Below are 24080 nucleotides of genomic sequence, written 5' to 3' on the forward strand. Positions count from 1 at the left end.
AGTAAGGAGGGGCCCCGCCCCTTTTCTCGGAGAGGGCCAATCGGAATGCCGGAGCGGTTTCAAGTCTCCCCCGCCAGCCAGCCCGCCCGCCACCCCACCCCCCTCGGGGATTCGCTTTTTCCGTAACAAAACTGCAAAGCTCCGGATGTTCCGCAGCCCCGGCGGCTCACAGGTGGAGGGGCCCGGGGCCTAGGACTGTGCCCCGAAGCGGGAAGCGCCTGCAGGCTGTAGAGAGGCCGGGTCCGGAGCCTGGAGGCGCGCGGGGGTGGGCGCTGCAGCCGCGGGTTGTTTATCTGGAGTACGGAGGGGAGGGGGGAGCCTGGAAACCGCCCCGTGTCCCATTTCCTCCTCTTGTTTTCGCTCCGGATTCTCCATGTTGGACCCAAACTGAGGAGCCCGGAGCTGCCGCCGGGGGATCGGGGCTGGGGGCACCCGGGAGAGCCGTTACCCGGCTCGCCCGCTCTCCATACAGGCCGCCTCCCTTCCCGGCCCAGGGAGGGAACAAGAGCCGGGATGTGAACAGCAGTGGGAGTCGGAGTCTCGGGAACCGGAGCCTGAGCCGGAGCGGGCCCCCGCCCAGGCCCCCCAGCCCAGCCCAGCCCAGCCTGTGCGCCCGCGCGTCCTCCCGCCCAGCCAGCCCGGGCCCGCGGGATTGTTAGATGGAACACGGCTCCATCATCACCCAGGCGCGGAGGGAAGACGCCCTGGTGCTCACCAAGCAAGGTAGGGGCAACAACTTCCCAAAACTTTGCGTCGCCCCCAGGCGGGGAGGGGGCTAGCACAGCTCCGAACCCGAGTCTCGGCCCCTGACCTCCCGGGGCTCAGAGTGGGCGATTCCGACCGGATCCCCTACTCCATCCGCCCCTGCGTCCTGGTGCGCACTCACACCCGGGAGAGGGCTGCGCCGGGGCCCGGGCTCCCTGCGCCCTAGGGGGAGGGGCGTCGTCCGCGCAGCTGTCACCCCTTCCTGCACCCCCTCTCCGGGCAGAGAGACTAAGGGGTGAGCGCTCGAAGCGCGAGTCTACTCGCGTCTATCCTCTCCAGAGTTAGGGGGTGGGGTCGTCACTTTTCCCGCACTGGAGCGCGCGGCTGCCCCAGGACTACAAGGACTGGGGAGGGGAGGAAAAAGAGGGGGTCCCGGCCGACCTCGGGCTAGAATGGAGCCGGGACTGGAGTCCAGCATTTCCCAGCCCCACCCCCCAGCCCCTCACCCCCGCCAAAGCTCGGGGTTGCTCAGGCAGCGGGCGGTGACGGCGTCCGGCGGGACTTGGGACCAAGTTCACCGCCCGGAGGCGGGGGCGGCCGCGGTGGGGGAGGGGCTGAGCCCTGGCTGACCGGACCTGGTCCGCCCGCGGCCCTTTGCTGGGCCAGGGACCTCGGCTCGCGGGGCTCTCCCCGGGCGGCCTCCTGCCGCTTTCGCTGAGCAAACAAGCGCGACCCCAAGGCCCGACCGAAGCCCCTCCCTGCCCCGGTGCGCTTCCCCCGGGCCGCAGCCACACACACAGAGCCGCGTTTGTTTAGCTCGAGAACGGTGTCCCTGGTTACATAATTCGCCGGATGGCATCAGACCCGGCGTGTTTCTGAATCGCGCTGCGAAAAAGTGCGAGTTCTCGGTGGGCATCGGCTAGCGGCCGCTGTCTTCCTGCGGGTCGCGGGGAGATACGAGGAGGGGTCTCGGGCCCTCTCTGGGTGTCGGTTTGGGGGCTGGAGCGTGATTGGGCCGAGGCCCTTCCTAGGGACGGGGAAGGTGGGGGTCCGAGGGTGGGATCTTTGAGTTTGGTCCTGGAGAAGGCCCCGAAACTCTTTCCCCCTCCCCCACGTTCCTCATCAGGCCTTGAGGAATGTGTCTGGAAGAGCGGACAGAATTTCCGCGGGGAATAAAGACTAGTCTTTTTTTTTTTTTCTGGAGAACTTCCCAGACTCGGGCCACCTGGCCTGGGGAGGCTGGGGAGCTCACGCTCTTGGGACCAAATTCGGAGCGTCCCTGCTCATCCCTCGATCCCCCAGAACAGGGCAAAAAAGGCCCAGTGCCTTGTGAGGGGCCAGCCCTGGGGCCTCGGTGTAGCCCCACAGCTCCCTGTTAGGCAACATTAGTCAGCAGATCACTTATTTCGGGGGTTCCTGGTCCCAAGGAGCACCCCCAACTTGCCTAGAGGCTAAAAAGCTGGGCCGGTGGTTTCACCATTCCCTAATTCCCTTGGTGGAATGCTGGGGGGCGGGAAGTAGTGCGTGCTTCCTGCATCTGCTGGCCCTATTTAAATAAGCCTTGCCTACTCAGATCCCAAAGCCCCTGACTCCCTGCTCTCCTGGCCACATCACTAACCAGGCTGCAGCTTCACCCCTCCCCTGGCTGCTCAGCTGTGCTGAGGCTGAAGTGGGGAGGCTTTCTGTTTTATAACTTCACTCCTGACTCTTCCTGCTCTCTTCCCAACCTCCTCTGAGAAAAAGACTCCCAAGTGCTAGCCAAAAATGAAGAAACGTGTGGATGGAGGATTCCAGAGGGGGCAGTGTTGATGAGAAGGGGAAGAACTACCCTGAACACACTCTGGTCCTCCCCTCCTGTAGGGGCTCAGGAGGGTGCCCTCCCAGGGAGAGGACCACACCAGGAGTGGGAGAAGGCTGGACTGCTGAAGAGACAGCTTACCAGTAAAAGCTGGAAGTTTTATCCACCAGGGCAAGTGGTGGGGAAGAGAATAGATAGCAGCAGAGCAAGCAGCTGTCTTCTTGACAGTTTTTAGTTGCTGATGTCGGTTGAATTTTTAGAGTTACGATTTTCATTTTTTTGTGTGTGGTTTATCCTTCAAACTTATCCCTGGAGGAATCTGAATCCTCAAGCCGGCAGCTTGGGGGTCTCTCTCCCCTGTAATTTGACTGCATTCCAGAGAAGACATGATTTCTTCCTGAACTGCTTGGGCAAACGGCAACCAGCAAGCCAACTTTCTGATTCCTTCATTCTTTACAAACAAATCCTGCATCTTAAAAAAAAAAAAAAAGTGGGGGTGGGGAGCAGATGTTTTCTCTCTCTTTAAGAGTTTGGCCCTCTCTCCTCTCCAGTGTCCTATCTCTACGCTTCTGCCTCCCTTTGGAAAAATGGGGAAGGAGTACAGACCCAGTTTTATTAATCAGTAAATTTCCAGAAAAATACTAACGGCTCCTAGCTTGGGTGGTTTTTTAGTGAAGTTGTTTGCTGGATGGTTTTTTCCCTCTTCTTCTTCTTTAGCATTCTGCTCTCAGAGCTTTAAGGCTGGCTGGGTGTTGATGATTCAAAAGTAATTACAGTAGGGGAAGTAGAACAAAGTTGCTGAAAGCATTGATGATGAAAGGACCCAAATTGGACCATCTCCCCAGACAGATGGGTGAAATGGCTCGCTGGTACAGCAAGGATAGGGCTGTGTGGCATATCAAAAGTGAAAAAGGAAAGTTAGTATCCCTGGTCCAGCAAGGCTAGGGCTGTGTGGAGTATCAAAAGTGAAAAAGGAAAGTTAGTATCACTTTGGTTAGAAAAGCACCATTTATGGCAGCCATTGAGGATGTCTCCCCATTGCCGCGAGACTGTACCTTGGGCTTCGAGGTTAGATGGGGGGAAGCCAAGGACATAGGTTAGCTTATAACCTCCTGGGGTGAATTGCGAGGGTGGGGCAACCTCTTCCAGAGCTTGAGTGACCGACAACCCTTCTGTGGGAGCTGGGACTGCTTCTGTTTTGTTTTGTGGGACCTAATGCCCCTTCTTTTCAGACAGTTGATGGTAATGCTTTGAATTGTCTTCTCACATGTCTTAGCAGCAGGTTCTGGTAACTGACCATCCCTAAGAGTTAGGATTGAGGCAGGTTTTTCTGACTCTTGCTTCCTCCCTACAAGGGAGAAATTCTGCCTTATTCGCTCATGTAAAAGCTCAGACACCTTTCACTGTAGTTGTAGCTAGGCCCTTAACTTGAAAAGTTTGGCTTTCTTCCTCAGCTGGCTGGGTGAGCGTCCAGGGTGTGTGTTTACAGCTGGCTCCTCCCGCCCCACGGGTTCCTCTCCCATCCTGGCCCAGCTTCAGCCTTGGCTTCTTTGTGGCCACCGAGCCTCACTCCTGTGTCTCCTTTGGAGTTGTTGCCCCACCTTGGAGTGGGGTGGGGGCCTGGGTGGTGACTGACACTTGTGTTTGTTCCCTGCCAAAGCAGCCCAAGGGAGCCCTGCTAACTCAGCAACAATGATTGTAAATGCCCGCCATCCTGGGCTGGGAGTTTGTAGTTCTGCTGCTGAGTCTGACTTGGACAGTTTGCGGTGGAGCTGGACTCGGGGATTGCTGTGAAAACCCCTCCAGAGATGGCAGAGGTGGTCGTGTCCCTGACTCCTGTCTCCTCCCTCTCAACTATAGGGGTCTTCAGCTGAATAGAAGAGAGGTCCCTTTTCATCCTCTCAGTGGAACCTTCCAAATCCCTTATGATCACAGACTTTGTTAAAATGATAAATAGAAGTAAGTTGATGCACCCAACCTTTCTGTGAAGAGTTAATACATGTGTTCATTACTTAGCAAGAGAAAGACAATATGTATTTATATGTAAGTATATGTCCCTTCCCCTTCTCAACTTTTCTTCCTCCTAGCTTTTGGGTAGGTTGAGCTATTGTCTTACATTCTCATCTTGTCTCTTGGAATGGAGAGGGGATTGGGGAGGGGAGGGTGGAAGGCAGGGGCAGCAGTTAAAGTGTTCGGGAGAATTGCTGGGGAGCAGAATTGGTTGCTTCTGGCCTGGGTGCAGATCCCTGCTTTCCCTGTTTACAGTGAGACTTGACAAACCACTTCCCTGTTCTTAGCGACTTAGTGACTTTTCTGTAAAATGGAAGTATTGGTCTCTACACATATGTAATCCCTGGTACTTAGAAGATGATTGAAAAATGTTAACATCCTTCTCTTTTAGACAGCTAGACTGCCACTCCAGTGTTCCTCCATTCCCTGAAGGACACAATACAAGCACCAAAATAATCATATGGGTTTTATTGTTAAAGACAGGTGGCTGAGGGTCAGAGGGAACACTAATGTGGGAGCTTAAGCCTTCTGGGAGGATCATAGCCTTGCTGCACAGACCCCCTCTCTGCCCCTGTGACACTGGATGGGATTTTATGCAAGTAGATTGTGCCTTGGGCCTTTTGCTCTTTCTGGAGCCCAGGCATCTGGGGTGGGAGGAGGCCGGGCAGCCACACACCTCCTATGTAGAGTCCCTGAAGTCTAAATCTTCTGAACAGTTGCTCAGTCCCTCAGAAGTGGGTACAGTGAAGACCTGAGACAACTGTATGCTACGTTCTTACGGTCTACATTCGCTAAGAGTTAAAGAACCCGGTGAGATTCATACACACACACATATATATATATATGTATATATATGTTTTTTGTTTTTTTTTTTTAGGAAATTCTGGTAACAAGGAGAGAAAAAGAAACTGGGGTTTTGAAGAGAAATAGATGTTCCAGAGCTGTGTCTTTGTTTCTGTGTTTTTGGAGTGAACCTTGAGAATGCACAGACAGCCTTAAAGTGCTTCTCACCCTGTCTCAGGCTGGCCAGCTCAGGAAGCACGGCTTTAACTCATTTGTCCTGGGGACATGGGATTGGGTGTGGCCCTGTCTGAACTCCCTCCCTCTTCTGTAGAGGAGGAACAGTTCCCAACTGAGATGCAGATGAGTTTATTATCATGCACGTTTTAGGAATGAACTAGTAGAAATCAAAGTGGAGAATGTGATTTAGCACTGGAAGCCTCTCTGTACCAGAGGCCAAGCAGAACAGAGTACCTTTGTCTGGCCAAGTGCCCAGCCCTTCAGGTCTTAGTGTGTCTGAACCAGGTCTGTTATGGCAGAATGGGTACTCCAGCAAGCACATGGCCTCCTGGGCAGGAGTTACAGGCATGTTCTGTTTTATTCCTCAGCTATTCTAGGGGTTAGCCTTAAACCTGATCTCTCAGCAGACCTGCTGACAGCTCCTTTTCTTTCCCAGGTGATCCTCGTCGTCCTCTCCTACCCTACCCCCATCCCAAATCAGACTTTGCTCTTACTCCCTTTTTATTCAATACCTCTTTTCATCTCTTTTGCATTCTGTAGAATTTCTCTTTCCCACCCACATAGATCTCAGGGAACAAATGGGGCCCCAAACCCAATGAGAGCCAAGCAGATTCATGAGAAGGCTCAGAGCGTGTACCACAGATGTTCAGAAGTGTCTCCTGGGTCCGCCGAGGGGGCTCGGGCCTCCTTCTCAGGAACAGGGGCCTATAGTAAGAGACGGCAGGCTTGGGTCTTTTGACTCTGTGATAGAATAGAGCAAGTACCCCTAGAAAGGAAAATGAGGCTCTGGGGTGCAAGTCCCCTGAAGCCTGCAGAGACACTGAGGCAGTGGGATGTAGTAGGGAAAGGGGCCTTGGGTTCTCTAACTGAATCACCCTCCGGTCCTGGAAGGGTTAGTCAAGGACCACTGGCAGCCTTTAGACATTGGCTCTTAGCCAGTGACACACATCAGACTCTCCTGTGACACTTACTAAAAATACAACCTCCACCTGGGTCCTACAGAATCAGAGCATGAGCAGGTGGGCCGGGCATACGTGTGTTCCAAGTGCTCCCTGTGAGTCTGACAGGTGTCCCTGGAGGAAAGCCAGGTGAGTGCAGCAGTGGCCCAACTGCCTGTTTAGCCTTGAGCATGAAGAGTCCCTGGAGGGGTCCAGTTTTGCTGTTAACCACCCTGTGGCTCCTAAAGGGGGGGTCTGAAAGTTTTCTGAGTGTAAATGGACAGAGTCACGGTCCTCCCTCACCAGTAATGGTCACAGATGATAGAGAGCACTTACTGTGGGGCAGGAACTGCCCCAGCCTTTTATATCTAGTATCTTACTTAAGCCCCGCAGTGACCTTGTGAGGTAGGAATGATCCTGTCTGGACAGGTAAGGAAATCCTCTGTCGAGAAACCAAGCACCCTGTCCATGGGAACATAGCCAATTTGGGGCAGCTAGGACTGACTGAGTCAAGCCTAACCCTGACCCACACAGCCTCTTCTCAGCATTGTGCAGGCCACCTCTCAAGGTACCTGTTCAAGATTCAGGTGACCTGAAGCCACCTTGTAAGGGACCATGCAGCCTGGCCCTTTCCTGATTGGCCTTCAAGCAGACAACCCAGGGTGGTTGTGCCTTAGGCAGGCCCACAAGGCTGTTTGAGTGGCTGAGGTGGGGCAGGCGCCAGGTTTCCTGATGTCCAGCTTAGCGCTGTCAGTGGACACAACAAGACTGGTGGGTTGGTCCACGTGCAGCTGGGCTGTGGGGGGAGTGGGTGAGTGACCCTGTAGGTGGGACAGACTCCCTGGCAGACTCCTTCCAGTTCGTTTGCAGGGGCCAGCCACGAGAGGAAGGAAGGAAGGAAATGGTTGGCCACCCTCAACTAGAGAGAGAGAGAGAGAGTGTGTGTGTGTGTATGCTTGGTTTTTGTGGAGTCTTGGAAAACGCCATTTCCCAAGATTGGCCCTGCCATGACCTCTATGTGACCTCTGGAATGGTAAGAAATCTCTGTGGTCTCTTTCAATGTGGCCGTTTGAGATTGAGACTGAGATAAGGGTATGAAAGTGCTTTGTGCTGAAGGCAAGCAGCTGAACTTAGGAGTGTTTTACTAGGCTCAGGACACACCCAGACCCACTTGTAATCCGCACAGCTCTGTGAACTGGGTAGCGTTAGTCTTCCCCTTTTACAGAGGGAGAAACTGAGCCCTGAGGCCACACACCTTGTGTGCAGCAAAGCCAGAATTGAAGCCCAAGTCTGTGACACCTGTGTCATCACCCTGTTGTCCACTGGTCAGAGGAGAGATGGTCGAGTCCCTTGCTGTATCTTGGGCCTTCGATCTTTTTCCATCTCACTCTCATGCATGTGTCACCTAGAACAGGCTCCATAGCTGGAGAGAGAGGAGACACTAAGTTCTTCAGGTCTTCACCAAACCAGAAATCAGGCAGAGCGCTGAGACGGGTGGAAACAGCCGCTAAGAGGATGTTAGTGTCCTGCTGGGAGGTTTCTTTTAGCCCCTAACCTCCCACAGGGGTTTGCTTAGTACCTCCTTAGGGGAAGAGGAAGGCTCAAGGTGGGAGGGGATGGCTTCGAGTACCCCCTCTGGCCTAGCAGATGCTGCACACAGTGGAAGAGGGGCAGGGGCCAGCCTGTGGGTTCTCCTGGGTGGCATCTCGTGTCTGTCCCTGCTGCTGTGGTGGACCATCCGGTCACTTCCTGACATCCACCCAGAGCACCCTGGTATGGGCTGTCTGGGCCTGCTCTTGATGCACCTATGAGGAGATGCTATGCTCCAGGGCCTGTTGTTTCTCCTGGGAACCCCAGCCTGTTTCTAAAATATGTTAGAGCTGTCCGGAAGGGTGTTTTGCCAATAACTCTTGTAAAGGCTGACTCTGAAATTGACCCAGTTATCTTGGTCTTGTTTCAGAAGTTGCCAGGAATCCCTTGCTTCCAGGACTGAGTCGCCCTTGAGGGAAGGGCCCTGAAGTTGTGGCCCCATGTTGTGATCAGTGACAAGACTGCCGAAGGGGGCCGGGGAAAAGCAGACGAGGTTGCCGGTGACCAGGTACCCTGCTCCCACCCCACGGTGGCCTGAAGGACCCAGGACTGAAAGAAGTCCTCCTTCCTTAGAGGAGAGGGAGAGGCAGGGAGCCCTTCTGCCCTGGCAAGAGCTACTGAAGGCATCTGTGTAGGCAGGACAGCCCTGCTGCTGGCCGCAGGGATGGCGCTCCTACAGAACACGCTGGCACAAGCCAAACAGCATGGCTACAACTTTCTGAAAGTCGGAACCGTCAGCTTCTCCACTGCTCTTTGGAACGAGGGACCTGGCGCTGAGCGGGGAGGGGCCCCGCCTGCCTTGCCGCCTGAAGAGAGCAGTGTCCGCGGTCGGCCGCGTTTCCAGCCTTTCCTGTGTGGGGGATGTCGAGGCACCTCTCACCTGGCTCCCCTGCCGGCTCGCCTGATGGTCCAAGAGCCCTTCCGTCCACCTGGCGCTTCCAGGCCTCTCCTCGGCCAAGGCACGGATGCCCCGTGCTGGGGACCCGGGAGGACTCCGCTCCATGGGGAGCCCCAATCAGATGCGTCTTGGCCTCAGGTCCCAGGCAGCTGGCCAGGAAAGGCCGGAAACGCTCCACACATGCTCCTTCCTCCAAACGCTGAGGGGAGGGAGGCCCCTCTGAGAGGCCATTTTATAGTCATAGCCAGGCGGCATCCTTTGCTGTGGGGGGATGAGAGATGGTGGCGAGAGAAGTACTTTTGAACCAAGAAAGCATCCTTCTGCATGAATGGGCTTGTTAAAACCCGACAGCCCAAAAGCTTGCCTTCTGCCGAATCCCAGGCGGGTATGTGAGGAGTTCCTTTGCTGGGACACGAAGCTGTGTTGTTGGCAACGGCGATATCTGAGCCTGACCTTCAGAAGGAGGTTAAAAATAGTGTTGTCCTGGCAAAGCCCTTCTCCATCTGTGTGTGTGTGTGTGTGTGTGTGTGTGTGTGTATACACGCATGCATGTTTGTGCACTAGCTTCTTAAGAGGCAGAGGCAAATAGCATCCCCACCTGGTGCTTCTCTGGGGCAGACATGGTGGACACAAGGGGTGAGGCCATTCTTTGTCTCAAGTGGAATGGCTTCACCTGCTTTCCTGTTACTTGCTGATGCCAGCGAGGGAATTTGCAACTGGAAAACAACTTTTGTAGTGAACTGGGGAGAAGGTATGGGGTGATTTTGACTTTTTGAAGCCTGCTCAGGATCAGAGTTCCTCTGACACCTTTCTTGCTTTCTGTTCTAGAGCTTCAACCACGTGCTGGGGTGGGGGTGCCATGGGGTTGCCAAGGTGCAGTCGTTTTCCCCTTAGATAACGTGTTAAAACCAGCATGGATTTAGGTTTATTCCGCATGGTGCGCTACTGTGCTTTGTAAGTTTTATCTGTCCTCACAGTCAGGAGTGGTCTTGTTATCGAAGTTGACAGATAAGGAAGCTAAGGCTCAAAGAAGCGGTGTGGCTGAGTTGGTAACTGGCAGGGCCTGGACCCCAGCCCTGGTGGTCCTGGGGCGGGGGGGGGGGGGGGTTGGCGGGGGGGTGGTGGCGGGGTGGGGCAATGCCTCCCCATCGCCCTTTCTCTTCACATCCTGCCTCAGTAGGAAGCCTTGCAGCAGTGAGTTGAAGGAGTGTCCTGGCCTCCCTTTTCTCAGCCACCTGCACACTTTATTCTTAAGCCAGAGGTCCCCCCATTAGGTCAGTGCTGGTCCTTTCTGACGTTCAGCCTCAGACCAGAGGTTCGGAACGGGGGGCGCAGGCACACATCAGTAATGGAGCTCTGTGGTACCCACTGGAGTCCTGCCCTCCCTCTCTGGCCAAACTGTGTGCTGTGAGATCCACACCACCCCCCCCTGCCACCCCCACCCCACCCACCCCCCCCCCCCCGGCCTGTACACCCGCTGGTGCCAGGGCTCCTCTCCTGGGGAGCGGTTGCAGTCCCTGGCTGGTTGAAAGGAGTCCTGTGACAGGCTCTTTGACACAAGGCTCAGATCCCACCTTGGGTGTTTCCCCTCAACACTCAACACAGAGGATCTCTGACCAGAGGTCCTGGCTCCAGCTTCTCCCTGCCCCCATTGTCCTCTTGATCTCCCAGAGCTGTCTGCCAGTCAGAGTATGTGCTAGGCTGGGGTAGGGGTGAAGGGAGCCTTGGAATGGAATCCCAAAGCCTTGTACTGTTTTACCCCGAACCCTTTTCAGGGACTGCCCACAAGGGCAGCAAAGAAGGGGGCCAAAACCCAAACTGATCCTTGACCAGTCCAGCCTAAAGAGGAAAAGAGCAAACACTCTAAAGGAGATCTTGAGAGTGCCCCACTGCTTCCCACTTGTTGCAGGAATAAATGCTCACGAAGCCCGAGCTGTTGGGGACCCAACAGAGTAGCTAAGAGCCCTGACTCTGGATTCAGGTGGATCTGGGTTCACACCCTTGCTCTGCTATCCTGCTCCCTGTGTGACCTCAAGCAGGTTGCTTAGCCTCTGTGCTTCAGTTAACCTTCTATAAAACGGGGGATTAAGGCCTATAGATGGGTTTGTAGTGAGGATTAAATGAAATAATAATGTCAGGTATCTTATCCTGGGCCTGACACATCATTGGTGCTCAGTAAACATGACTGAGGCCCAGAAGGACCGAGTGGCTTGTCTCAGGTGCTCAGCTCCTCAGTCCACCCACCTCTCCTCATAAGGGAGCTTGTTTCTAACTCTTGTGGGCCAGTTGCACAGAAGGCTTCCACAGGTCCTGGCTCTGTAGAGCTGACCAAGGCCCTGGAGGCCCCAGAGTCACTCACTCAGCCAGAGTTGCTGAGCACCAGCTACTTAGAAGCTGGAGGCCATTGCAGGCCCCATCGGGAGGCAGCCATGTTAGGGGGAGGCGGAAGAGGCCCTGCTGGATTCTCAGTGGCTTGTTTGTAAAGGTAAGGAGGATGGACAGCCTGGAGAAGGATTGAGGGAAGTGGGGCCCCAGAGGTGGAGGGGTGGTGAGGGGCTTCTGGGGCGCTGACCTTGCTGTCATGGGTCTGGGGTCCCCTCCCGAGGCTCCAAGGCTCTGTGCTCTGCTCCGAGTGCCTGCCCTTGGGGTCAAGGCATTCGTGGTCTCTGAGGCCCAGGGGCTGCCTGGTCACATTGTGCTTTTGAGGAGACCCTCATCCCCTGCAGAGTCTGAACCAAGCTGAGGCGCCCCCAGCCCTTCCTCACAAGCTCCTTCTGAGGCTGAAGCGCTCCTGCCTGTTGGGCCTCCCACAGTGGGAACCAGTGAGGCCTCTCCGTGGCCCCAGCCAGCTGCCCTTTTCACCCCCGCTGCCTCCCAGGATTACTCAGCCTTCAGAGCGTCTGTCACTAAGATCCTGAGTGCGTTCTTGACGGCCTCTCTTCAGGAAGGGCTTGGGCTGTGTGGCCTTTTAAGAAAGGCTTGGTGCCCAGGTTAAGCCTCTGATTGTGGTTCTGTGTGAAGAAACCATAAGCCAGAGGAAAAGCGATGGTTCAGCTTTGGTCTTAGAGCTTTGTGTCAGCGTCTGTTTGAGTCTCTGGGCTTGGTATTGAACGTGGGCTGTATAGACAGGTGGAGAAACTGTCCTTTCCTTCTGATTTCTGCATAGATTATTCAGAGTAGGAAAAAGTCCGAGGAACCTCTTACCTTGTGGCCTTTAAGTACTGGTCTCTGCTCACAGGTTTGTCTCCTGGACGCAGGAGCCTTGGGCAAGGTCTCCAATGCAGCTTCTTCCTTCAGACCAGGATCCCCAGTCTCTGGAAATCCTGCTTTTTCCACCAGGGCCAGGAGCTCAAGAGTGATATCCAGGTTTTTAGGCTCATCTCTGGGAAGCCTGAACATGTTCTGAAAGGTTATAAGTGGTCATACCAGTGTCAGGGGATCTGCCTGATCCAGGGAGGGGAGAGGGCTAGACTGGACTGACTGGTGCCCGACCTCAGCCTCTCTGTTGAGCCAGAGCTGAGTCAGTTGTTCCGGGGCGGTGCTGACTGCCACTTGACTGATGGTCAGCAGCCATTTCCTCATCCTTGGTCCCAGGGATAGAGTTTGGTTTTCCCTCCTCTCCAGGGACTCAGGCAGCCCAGGAACTGGGTGTTAAATGTCTCTCCATCACTTCTATAGGAGCAGCCTCTAAGCAGGTGCAGCACACCCTCTGAGGACTGAGCAGAGGGAGCTTGGCCTTGCTGGGATGGCGGTTTGGGTACCACCTTGCCTCCCCTTTCCCTTCTTAAACCCAACAGCACATGGAACGTTGTCCTCAGTGCTACATTCTGTTTGTCCCCTACCCTCGCCAGAGATGGAGGTGTTTCCGGTGCTTATTTTCCTGCATTGGAGTTTGCCTTAAGCCTTAAAGTGGAGTGGGGTGGCTTTCATTCCACGGCCATCTCCTGCCCTGGACCCAGGAGAGCAGGCCTGTGGCCAAGGACCATTCTGGAGCAGTGGTGCAGTGCCACCTCCTGGCCACAGTACACATCCTGGCTTCCTACTCTGGCTCCACAGTTGCTGGAACAGTTCATCTCAAAAGGAACTTGAGAAAGGTTTTCCAAAGTCTGATTCTGGTTGATCCTATAATACCTATAGCTTTTTGTATCAGCTTGACCTTTCTGGGGCTGCTTTACCAAGCCTCTGATTAAGATGGCTTTGTATTTCCAAAGCCCAAATTTTCAAGGCAGGACTTGGCAGTTACAGCCTAGAAGCAGGGACATAACCCAGAACCCAGCGCTGGATGCATGTATCCCAAGAGAGTGACCTTCTTGTGGTCTTGGAGGAGAAGGAGTGGTAAGGAAAGTGGCTGGAATGTGGGAAGGACACAGGTGTGTGAACAAAGCATGTAGGTTCTTCTTGAGACTGAAGCCGTTCTGCTTTCTAGTCTCAGCTTAGTGCTGCCAACTGATTGGGCATTGAAAGAAGCTGATCCAGGACAGGACAGGAGCTCTGCTAACTTGAAGGGGTCTAGCTCACTCCCTTCTATAGAATTGGTAGTCTTCTGGAAACTGGTGGTAGGGAGGATTTTTGGTTTTGTGAATTCATCTTGAGGGTTCCCTTAGTGTGCTGTTGCCAAAGTGGATTCTGTACCTGGCCCATCTTTCAGTGCCCCTCCCCCGCCTGTGCAATTAAGAGCAAGTTTTATGCAGCTCATTTCCCAAACCAGGGACTGGGGATTCCTGTTTCTACTTTACAGAGATGTTGGAATAAACACGTACATTTCACTGTTGACTGTGGTTGGTTGTTCACCTGGCCCGTGCCGTGTGCCCCAGTGGAGCTTACAGACTAGAGGGAATCCAGCGCGGGAAGTGGGCATCCGTGGATGTCCTGTCGCTAACGCCTCTGTCATTCCCTCCTTTCTAGGCCTGGTGTCCAAGTCCTCTCCTAAGAAGCCACGTGGCCGTAACATCTTCAAGGCCCTTTTCTGCTGTTTTCGTGCCCAGCATGTTGGCCAGTCAACCTCCTCCACTGAGCTCTCCCCCTACAAGGAGGAACCCAACACCATTGCTAAGGTAGCTGGATCCAAGGTGGTGTGATGCCAGCAAGGATGAGACTGCCATGGGCGAGTAAGGGTCACGGTAACCATAGCAAGAGGGCAAGCCAGCCTTGCCTGCATCAGAAGATCTCTGGCCCAGAGGAGGCCCTTCCTCTGTCCTTCCCATCGTGGGCCATCTTCTTCCTGTTGATTCCCATCTGTGGTGTGGGCCACCTGGATGTCCTTGTGGTTTCTGAGGGCCCCTGTAATCCAGATCCTTCCAAGTTCCTGGAACTGTCCAACACACTTTGCATATGTTGTCTCATATGACCCATAGCAGCCTTGCAAAGAGACTCAAGGATTTCAGCTCACAGACATGAAAACTGAAACCCAGAGGGTATATGTTAGCCCCTGAAGAGTTATTGGTTAGTAAATGATAGTATCAAGGTTTGAACTAAAATCTCTCTGGCTGTAAGTCCTGTGACTGTTGTTTTTATTTTTAACTAAGCAAAGATAACCTCCAAGTTATCTTTCAGGGAACTTTTAGGGAACCAAGGAACTGAAATTCTGTCACATTTCTTGGTAACTCCTTGCAGCACTCTGAGCTGTACCTGTTAGAGACATTTGGAAATATATAGGGTGTCTTTGATTCCCATAATTACCAGAAGATACATCTGGCATCTCAGAGGTGGGGATAGAAATTATTCTTTCCCCCTAGGCCATTGGTATTTCTTTCTGAACCATCAAGTTTTAGCTGTCCTTCCTCTCTTTCAAAGCCAGGCTATAGACATGAACTTCACTGTCCGAAACAGGGAAATGGTTAAATGAAGTACAAGGTGACAGTATTAACTGAACTGTTCACGACAATGTGGAAGTGTTGAGTTGCAACATTAAGTCAAAAAACAGAAAGCAAAATTATGTGTCATGAGGGGGAAAGACTGCTAAAGCAAGCTAGAAGGAAATGCAGTAAAATGCCGACATTGTTTCTCTAAGTGCTAGGACTTTCATTTTTCTTCAGGGTTTCCATTAAGATCACTTACTTGCTACAACCATAACATTTTTATTATTAGCCAAAGGCAGGAAAAACACTTCTGATCTCTCTGCACTCTATCTCCCTTCACATTTTAGGACCGCAGTGTGGGTTCACATCGGCTTACTTGTGTTTTGTAGGGGTTCAGCGCATGCACACACACCCCCGCCATCTGTGCCCCCACGGAGAACATAGGAAAAAGACAGGTTCTCAAAGAAAAGGCTGGTTTCTGGACTAAGCAAGAGGCTAAGCCTCTGTAGTAAGGGGTCCTGATTTGGATTCTGGCTCTGTGCAGTTGGCGTCAGCTGCGTCAGTTCCCTGTTCCTCTGAGAGGCAATGGTAGCCTAGCTCAGGGACACTGCCTTCTCCATCCTTCATCAGGCCTAGTGCGGAAGGGAGACTTCGGCCCCTTTCCTGCCCAGCTCTGAAGGAAAGTCACTTCTGTTATGTCAGGGGGCTTCAGGGGGCTGGGATCTCAGGAAGAAGATTCCCCTGCAGGGCTGAGTGGGCTTCAGACGGCCAGGAAAGGCACTAGTGGCTGGCACTGACTGCCTCCTTTTCTCCCGTAGTCGGATCTGCTCCAGTGCCTCCAGTACCAGTTTTATCAGGTATGTGACTCTGCAGGGCGTCTACTCAGAAGCCCCGAGACCCAGTGAGCCCTGCTAACCTCCTGTGGCGATGTCCTGAGTCCTTGTAGCGTGCTGGCTAGCTCCCCACCTGGGAAGCTGTTTGTCCCAGACATTTGCTGAAGGCCCGCTATGTGCAAGGCCTTGGATTTTGGAGGGAGCAGCTGGCCTTCAGCCTGTGGAGCTGACCACCAGCGCTGGCCTCCGTCTCTAGTATCTGGATCACTTCACGGTCCCCGGGGAGGCTGGAGCAGGGAGTCGGTCTCTACTCTTTTTCCTCTTGGTCTTCTGGTGTCACCTCTCTCGGGCTGAAGTGGGGGGCATCTTCCATCTCCTCAACGGGCCTAGCTCCTCCCAGAGTTCTGTTGAGGGAAATTAATCTCGGTGGCAGATACAGCACCTTGGCTCTGGTTTTAGATTCCAGGGACCTGCTTGCTCCCAGAGGTGACAGAGGAAGATCAGGGAAGAATCTGCGTGGTCATTGACTTGGATGAAACCCTTGTGCATAGTTCCTTTAAGGTAACGTGACCTGTGGAGCCCTTCCTCACCCGTCTCGGGCTGTCCTGGGAACCTGACTCAGGTGCCGTGAATTGGCCTAAAGGTGATGCTGGAAGAGTGAATAGAGACAGGAGGGCTGGCCTCTGGGATTTGGCCACACTGGCATCGCAGATACCTGGAGACCACTCCAGAGAATGTTGAGCAGGAGCTCCTGCTCTCTCTCGTCACTGCCAACAGGCTGCATCTGCCTCTTGTGGCATAGGAGCCACCAGGGCTCTGTATAGGACAGGCCCAAAAGAAGGCTACGGGCCATGAGTCAGCCTTGGGCCCTGTCCCTGTCTGTTTTATCAGGCCCAGAGACTCTCAGTTCAGGTAGAATTTACAGGTGGTAGTAGGTAGAAAAACCAGAAGGGATATTGCAGCCTGTACTGGGGTGAGAGCCACTTAGTGGGGCGGCAGGAGCTTCTTAGAGCCTCTGAGATCTGACCCTCCCTTCTCCTCCCAGGGGACAGGCCTTGGCCAGGACTGGGGTGTGGCTGGGCTTCTTGTCTCTTCTCATGAGCTGACTCATTAACTCCTCTGCCTTTCAGCCAATCAACAACGCTGACTTCATAGTGCCTGTAGAGATCGAAGGGACCACTCACCAGGTAAGTACTGCCAGGCCCAGGGCCCCGGGGTCCTCCGTATCTCAGGGCTGTGTTCCATCAGTTGATCCTTTCCTGTAACTTCAGTCTCTCCATCTTTATTGGTACCTTGCACACTCAGGGCTTTCTCATCTTAAAAAATTCAGCCCCCCAGTCGCCTCAAGGTGCCATTTTTATTCTCTTCGCAGCCAAACTTTTTTAAAAACAAGTATTGTTTAATAACAGTAATAGCTATCATTTACTTACCTGCCCTGCCCCTACTGAATGTGACCAGCACTGTTAATGCTTTATTACATTTTCTCTGATCTGAAGAGTTGGTGTGTCTGCCTGTTACAGGCAAGGAAGCCAGTACTGGCTGTTTCCTTTCCTCCCCTGCCCACCCATTCCATCTAGCTGGTGAATTTTCTTCCTTCCCAGCTCAGGCATCTCCTCCTCTGTATCTCTCTATGCAGCTCCCTCCCCTTGGGTCCTTTCACGGGATTCTGTCACAATAAATGCTCAGTACACATCTATCTAAAAACACTTGATTCTAAGTAAGAGCAGACTCTGGCTCTGTATAACCGGCTCAGTCCAAGGTTAAGGATCGGTGGTATTGATAATCAAACAGAAGAGTTACTTGTAGGGAAATGGGACTTGAGGCTCCCATGGATGGTCATCGCTCTCCTATGTATTAAAAGTTCTCTTTGTCCCAAGGCCCTCCTCCCAGCTGAGGTGCTCCGCCAGGCCTAGCGCCAAATTCTGCGTGGCAGCCCTTTACAGTCTGCTTGGGGGCTTCCCTGGTGGCTCAGATGGGAAAGAATCAGCCCACAGTGCAGGAGACCCTGGTTCAACCCATGGGTTGGGAAGATCCTCTGGAGAAGGGAACAGCAACCCACCCCAGTATTCTTGGCTGGAGAATCCCCATGGATAGAAGAGCCTGATGGGCTGCAAGTCCATGGGGTTGCAAAGAGTCGGACACAACTGAGCAATACACTTGAGTATATAGAGGTGTATAAAACTCAGAGAGAAGACAAAGGCATATCTTCAGAGAGACAAATAAACACAGTGAACTCCTGGCTAACAAGGAGAGACGTGAATAATGGAAAAGGGATGAGATTTAAATGATTGGGGGGTGGGGGTGGTAATGGGGTATCTATGTGCAGAAGTTGGGTTTTCAGCAGAATGGTGAGAGGATGCCAAGCTTGATGAGTAACCAGGAAGAAGAGAGGACCTGTTAAAGGGTAAAGAAACGGCAGGTGAGAGGAGGCCCAGTTGTGGCTACCTGGAGCCCAGGGTTCCTGCTGCAGAGCTGGGAGGGGTCTGGTGAGTGATGGCCAGTCCAGGACACCTCCAGGAGGAAGAGTCACAGAGGCACATGCTCTTGAGCAGGGAGAGACGTGGGTAAAAAGAACTTTGAAGGGATGGTTCTAGGAGCACCTACGTAGGCTGGATGAGAGGAGCACACCTGGATGGGGGCAGGCACACAGCAGACCCACGAGGGACACGTACCCAGGGAAGCTTTCTGGCCATGATGTGCAAGATGATGACAGGTGACACGAGGGGTGGGGTGGCTGGCAGGAGCAAGCACAAAATGGGTGGGAGTCACTAGGGCAAGATGCTTCGGGGTGTTGGATCTGTGGTCACGGGAGAGGAACAGGCCACTTTTCCCCTGGTGCCTTTCAGAGAAGCCCTGCAAGGGAGGGCTTGAGGTTTTAGGAAAGATCTGCAACCTTGCCTGATGGGGACCTGGACTGACTGTCCTGCCAGAACCAAGGATAGAAACTCCTGCCGAGGCTGTGGCTGGATTCAAGTAATCCAGGATAGGCTGTTTCCATCCGTGAGGCCTATTCTTGATTACTTGTTTCTGGAGGCAGCTGATGGTTCGCCGCTGGAAAGAGATGGCTCCTGGGACCTGAGGTGTTTTTGTTTGTTTTTGAGCTGGGTCAAGGTTGGGACCACCGAGCCAGCAGGAGCTTGGTGAGGAGGTGATGCTGGTGCCCCGGTCGGTGGGGCAGAAGGCTGCTGGCCAAATGGCCCAGAGGCGGGGCTGTGGGAATGTGGACTGAGCCAGTCTCCTACTTGCGCAAGTGGTGATGGGGCCTGACGCGGCATAGCTTCCCCCGCACAGGGTCACCTCCAGCAATCTGCTCTGCTTCTCCTCAGGTATACGTGCTCAAGAGGCCATACGTGGACGAGTTCCTGAGACGGATGGGGGAGCTCTTTGAATGTGTTCTCTTCACTGCCAGCCTGGCCAAGGTATTGGGGGCAGGAGGGGGGCAAAGGCCCGGGAGCAGGGGTGGCAGCTCCTTGCGGGTCTGCAGGAGGCCACGGGGAAACCAGGACTGCATCCACACAAAAAGCCTCCTCTCTCCTCCCAGTATGCTGACCCCGTGACGGATCTGCTGGACCGGTGTGGGGTGTTCCGGGCTCGCCTGTTTCGTGAGTCCTGTGTGTTCCACCAGGGCTGCTACGTCAAGGACCTCAGCCGCCTGGGAAGGGACCTGAGGAAAACCCTCATTCTGGACAACTCGCCTGCTTCCTACATCTTCCACCCAGAGAATGCAGTGAGTGGTTCAGACACACCCACACAGCAGGGCTTGGCAGAGTCCCTGTCCTGAGAAGTAGCGGGGAGGAGAGGGAGGGTGGTGAGCTGTGGGGTTTACTGGAGGAGCACACCAGCCCAGGTGAATGGGCCAAGCTCCAGGGGGATCCGGGGCAGGGAGACTTAGGCCGCCCTCTCCCTCCCCAGGTGCCTGTGCAGTCTTGGTTTGACGACATGGCGGACACTGAGTTGCTTAACCTGATCCCAATCTTTGAGGAGCTGAGCGGAGCTGAGGATGTCTACACCAGCCTGGGGCAGCTGCGGGCCCCTTAGCCTTCCCTGCTGCCAAGCCACGGCCATCCCAGTAGGGGGCTTTCCTACACTGTGCCTTTATGATCAGCTTGACAGAGTGGAAGCTGGAGCATCTCACCAAATGAGGCCTGGAAATAGACGTGATTGGAAAGAGCGTTAGGACAGGTTAGATGCCGAGTGGGCAAATATCAGACCAGTGATACCAGAACTCCCTACTCCCTGAGTTGGGTTCCTGAGATGTGAGTGAGAGAGAGAGAGAGAATGTGTGTGTGTGTGTGTCTTGCCGTGAACTGTGGCCCCAGGATAGAAGTGTTTCAGGTTGGGGGAGAAACTGAAGGATCAAGAGTCTCATCGAGTTAGTCTCTCTCCTCTCTCTCCTCTCCCTTCACCCTGAGAGCCACCGAGCTCCAGGCATGAAGACTGTTGAAGGCTCCATTGCCAAAGCTATGGCCTTTCCTCAGTGTTGTAAGGTTTATGCCAAGGAGAGAGTAGGGTCAGGGGCTGCCTTTGGGTGCCCCAGGCATGCGTCTTTCTGAAGCCTTTCTCTTGCCAGCTGCTGCAGACAGAGAAACGACATTTCTGGGAAGATGAAAGCTTGCTTCCAGAACTGGTAGGCCCAGTGGCCATCAAGTCCTGTGGCCTGACAGCTGCCCTTGCCTCCAGCTGAGTGCCTGACTCGGGTCCTGTCTGCATCTCCCCAAGGCCTGGGCACCAGGCCTGCCTTCCTCGCCGCCTAGCCATAGTCTTGAACCTGTGGGGAAGGAGGTCTTCTCCCTGCCCTGGAAGAGGACAGATAACGGATTTCCGTTCTTTTGACTCTGTTTTAAAATTCCCTTTCTAAATACAGTGTTGAGCTGTTTTGTTTCTGACAGAGCTGCAGTCCTGGGCCTGAGGTGAATGTGGGAGGCCTCGGGGGTGTGGGGATGGGTCCCCAAAGCATGAATGTGTGTGTCCCCTTGGCTTGTAGGGCAGCTGAGCTTGGGGCTGTCTCGGTCTGCCCTTCAGGGAATCTCTGCTGGTGCTGCCACAAGGACTTTGCTCCCAAGTCCGGGAAGGGCGCTCAGCGTCCCACCCTCCTGTTTCCTGGGCAGGGCTCTCTCCTCTCTTGTCTTCCCCAGGGCCTGGCCTGTGCCGAGTGTTTCATCCCTCCTGGCTGGCTGGCTGGCTGGCTGGCTGGCGCTTTTTCTCTCCAGAGCCTCAGGCACGCTTGCATTTCCTGGGCGGAGGGGCTGGGTGTTCTCTGCGTTTAGTTTGCCAACGTAACACACGTGCGCCCTGCCAACAGTAACAGGTGTGAGTGAGCTCTGCACTCACCTGTGCTTTGCGAGTCTCTTTGCTTTCAAAGTTTCTTAATAGTGAAACGCTTTTTTAAAAAAGAAAGCCACAAAAAGGAAGTTTCCCCAGGATGGAAAACAAAAGAGGAAGAGCTGCTGTAATTGGGAGCACAAGGGGCCCCCCAAGGGGAGCCCCACCTCAGCATCACTGCCTTAACCTTGGCCTCCCCTCCCTCCTTCAGGTGGGAGCTCCTGTCACCCCACCCCCACCCCCATTTTCCCTGGAGGCAGGTGTCACCAAGCATTTGAAAGTTGCTTCAGGTGTGAGAACACTGCCCACTCAGGACCGCCCCCATTGTCCCTTCCGGTTCCCACACACTAGGCCAGTCTGAGGAGCTCACCAGGACCAGGCAGCGGAGCAGCAGCTTGGGCTTCTGGCTGCCCAGTTTCTTCCTCTGGCTTCGTGAGGCCTTGCCTTTCGCTTTGGTGTCGCATGAGTGGAGTAGGGCCCCCAAGGCGTGTGTGGTCTTTTCCCCAGAAGCATTTCCTGGTGGCTGTGGGATCCTGCTTCACGCAGGTGGGGAAAGAGGGCTCCAGGGCTGGCCAGGAACGACATCTCCTGAAGACAAGAAGGAGCTTCTGATTCCAAGCCCCTGGCCTAGGCCTCTCTCCTGGTATCACAGGGGGGCCTCTTCTAAGCCCCACTCAAAGGGTCAGACCTCTGGCCAGATCTGCCATGGGGTCCAGCCAAGCTTTTCTGACTAAACAAGCAATAAGAGGCTCTAGGCTGACCCAGTTTCAAGGACCCTTTCTGCCCTCCTTTGGGTCACCTGGTCTGCAGGAAGTGTCATTGCCACCCACTTTCCTGTTAGGCTTGTCTGAGTGTTCCAAGGGATCATGACCAGGGCCCAGGATGACCTGGTGGGATGCTTCTGCATGAAGAAGCCCAGGTCCGCAGGCCTGTCTCACCAGACCCCTGCCCCGCCCCTGTGGTTCCTTACCAGAAATGCCACACCCCCTCCCCTCCTTCTCTGGAGAGGTAGCTCAGCCAAATATAAGTCTAAGCAGGGTCTATCCGTTTGGACCAGAGCCAGCCTGAAGTCGTTATGTGATTTCTGGTCTCCAGTTTTAGTGTGTTAGGGACAAGAGATGATTGCAAAACTTGCTCCTTAGAGGAATCAGGCCAGACTCAACTTGGGAGGAGGGCAAGATTGCAAGGAGGAGCCAGTTCACCCCAGGATCTGTTTCAGGGTTTCCTACCAGCCCTTACTGTTTGAGGCTGGCCTTTGGGAAGCAATAGGCCACCAGGCCTGGCCAACCCCAGTTCAAGCCATGCCAGGAATCTGCCCACCTGCCAAGTTCAGTTCTTTTAAGGTGCCTCTTCAGGGACACAGCGTGTCTCTCTGATTGGGCTTCTAAATCAAAAGCCTGATGTTCGTGTCCCTCTCATAGGGGGAGCTTTGGACACAGGACCAGTGTGGAAGGGTCAGGTAAGGGTCTTCACTCTGCACATTGTAGAGGGGACCCTTTGCGGGCCCATGGTCCCTCACTAAAGAGGTTGAGGTAACTTGCCTTCAGTTAACCTGGGACCTTCTGTTTAATTCCCTCCCACCTCACAAAGATTTGGACCATTTTATAAATGTATAAATTCACCTCTGTTCACAGTGGCCCCTGAAGCTTCCCTGTGCTAACAGCATGGGAAGTCTAAAGGCAGTCATTCCCTGGGAAGTGGGTCCCGTTCTGTTTTGCAACCCTACCCTGTTGCTGAGGAGGCCTCATTCAGTAAGGCAACTCCCCATCCCCCTCCAAGGTTGTCTTGCACCCCATGTCCCAGCCAGGTCAAGTGTCTACAGAAGGTAAACCTGTTTTCCCCTTTAGGTCTTCATTTGGTTATTTGTTACTGTTGTCCCTCAGTTGCCTTTTTTGTAAAATGAGGTTTTAGTTTTGTCTTAAAAAAAACACCAGTAAATACTTGCATTCAAGCCGGGGAGGGGAGGCAGAGGTCTGGCCCCCTGCCGCATTCTCTTTAATGCTGTGGGGCATGCCCCTGGAGCAGACTCTAGTCTTTGGGGCCCTGAGCTTCTTTGCTTGTAGTCATCTCAGATTTGACCTGTTATGCCGCCCAACCCCCTTCAAGACGCCATCTGGAGGGTCAGGGAGGTCTGCCTCCCACTGTGACTGGGCTCTGGGGTTCTGACCACCTTGCTTACAAGTCCATAATTTGATAAATTTGTTGTATTCAAAAACTTGAAATGTAGGATGCCATTAAATGTCTGTTTATATTTTTGAAATATTTGTATTACTTACAATTAATGAATAAAAGTGGGTTTAAAAAACCCATCCATGAATGGTGCTGTCTCCTGCCCCTGCTGTTGTTCATTCGGAACTTACCCCCCAACCACTTCTTCCCTCAAAACCCCTCTGTCATTACGAGGCTGGAGTGCCCAGGCTGGGAGACCAACTATGGACTCAGCACAGGGATTCTGCCCGAGGTCACAGAAGTCGGGCTCTATTAGCTCTTCCCTGGCCCCTGGGTGGAACCAACCCCATTCCCTCCAGGTGCTTAATAAGCATATGCTTGGTGTCCTATTGACTTCTGGTGAGGAACCAGAAGCCCTGGAGGGACTTAGGGACGTAGAGTCTTCCTTCTGTGCCCCTTACTGGTTTTCCCAGAACAGGAGTCCTGAAACTCAAACAGTGGTTCCTGGCACCTAGTAAGCACTCAGACTTTGATTGGACTGCCAAGGGACAAAACAGGATGACCTGATAACACACTGTAGGCCCTTCACCCAGACTTCACCTCCGAGAAATGCCCAGAAGCTTCTGGGGGAGGCGCTTGCCAGCCTGGACACCCCAGGGGCTCAGCGGGCAGCCCAGCCCTGCCTCCTGTCATCGTAATGCATTCATATCTACAGGATGGCAAATTTCATATCCTCCCACCCTCTTTCCTGCATTATTGATGGACTGCACTTTTAAAAAATCAATTAGATCAGGGAGTGGGACTGGAGTTAAAAAGAAGCCTTTAAAAGTCTGCTCTTATTTTTGCTGTTTTGAATAGGAACAGATAAAGCTTTCCCTCTGGTTTGAATAAGTCAAGCCCAGGGCTAGGTTGGCTGTGATTGGCCAGGACTAGGAAAATGCGGTTAAAATGCAAACCCAAGCAAATAAAACCCAGTGTCTGCACAGCCATTATTAAGAG

The 24080-nt window shown here is 53.7% G+C and overlaps 1 protein-coding gene across 2 annotated transcripts; it reads left to right on the forward strand.

Annotated features, from left to right (window-relative positions):
* On the forward strand, positions 1-23229 carry CTDSP2 (CTD small phosphatase 2). 2 transcript variants are annotated; one of them, XR_011255974.1, is made up of 9 exons: positions 73-723; positions 13865-14013; positions 15576-15614; positions 16050-16151; positions 16721-16777; positions 18917-19009; positions 19132-19317; positions 19503-19772; positions 20161-23229. XR_011255974.1 is itself a non-coding variant. In XM_069584800.1 (8 exons), exons 1-8 carry the CDS (start codon positions 660-662, stop codon positions 19626-19628), a joined length of 816 nt encoding a protein of 271 aa, XP_069440901.1. In that variant the 5' UTR covers positions 1-659; the 3' UTR covers positions 19629-23229. The 2 variants fall into 2 exon arrangements, 1 of the variants encoding a protein (XP_069440901.1); XM_069584800.1 differs by having other exon boundaries at positions 1-723; positions 19503-23229.
* Positions 23230-24080: the final 851 nt, after the last annotated feature.

This window comes from Ovis canadensis, chromosome 3, assembly GCF_042477335.2.
Source record: "Ovis canadensis isolate MfBH-ARS-UI-01 breed Bighorn chromosome 3, ARS-UI_OviCan_v2, whole genome shotgun sequence".
NCBI classification, from domain to species: Eukaryota; Metazoa; Chordata; class Mammalia; order Artiodactyla; family Bovidae; genus Ovis; species Ovis canadensis.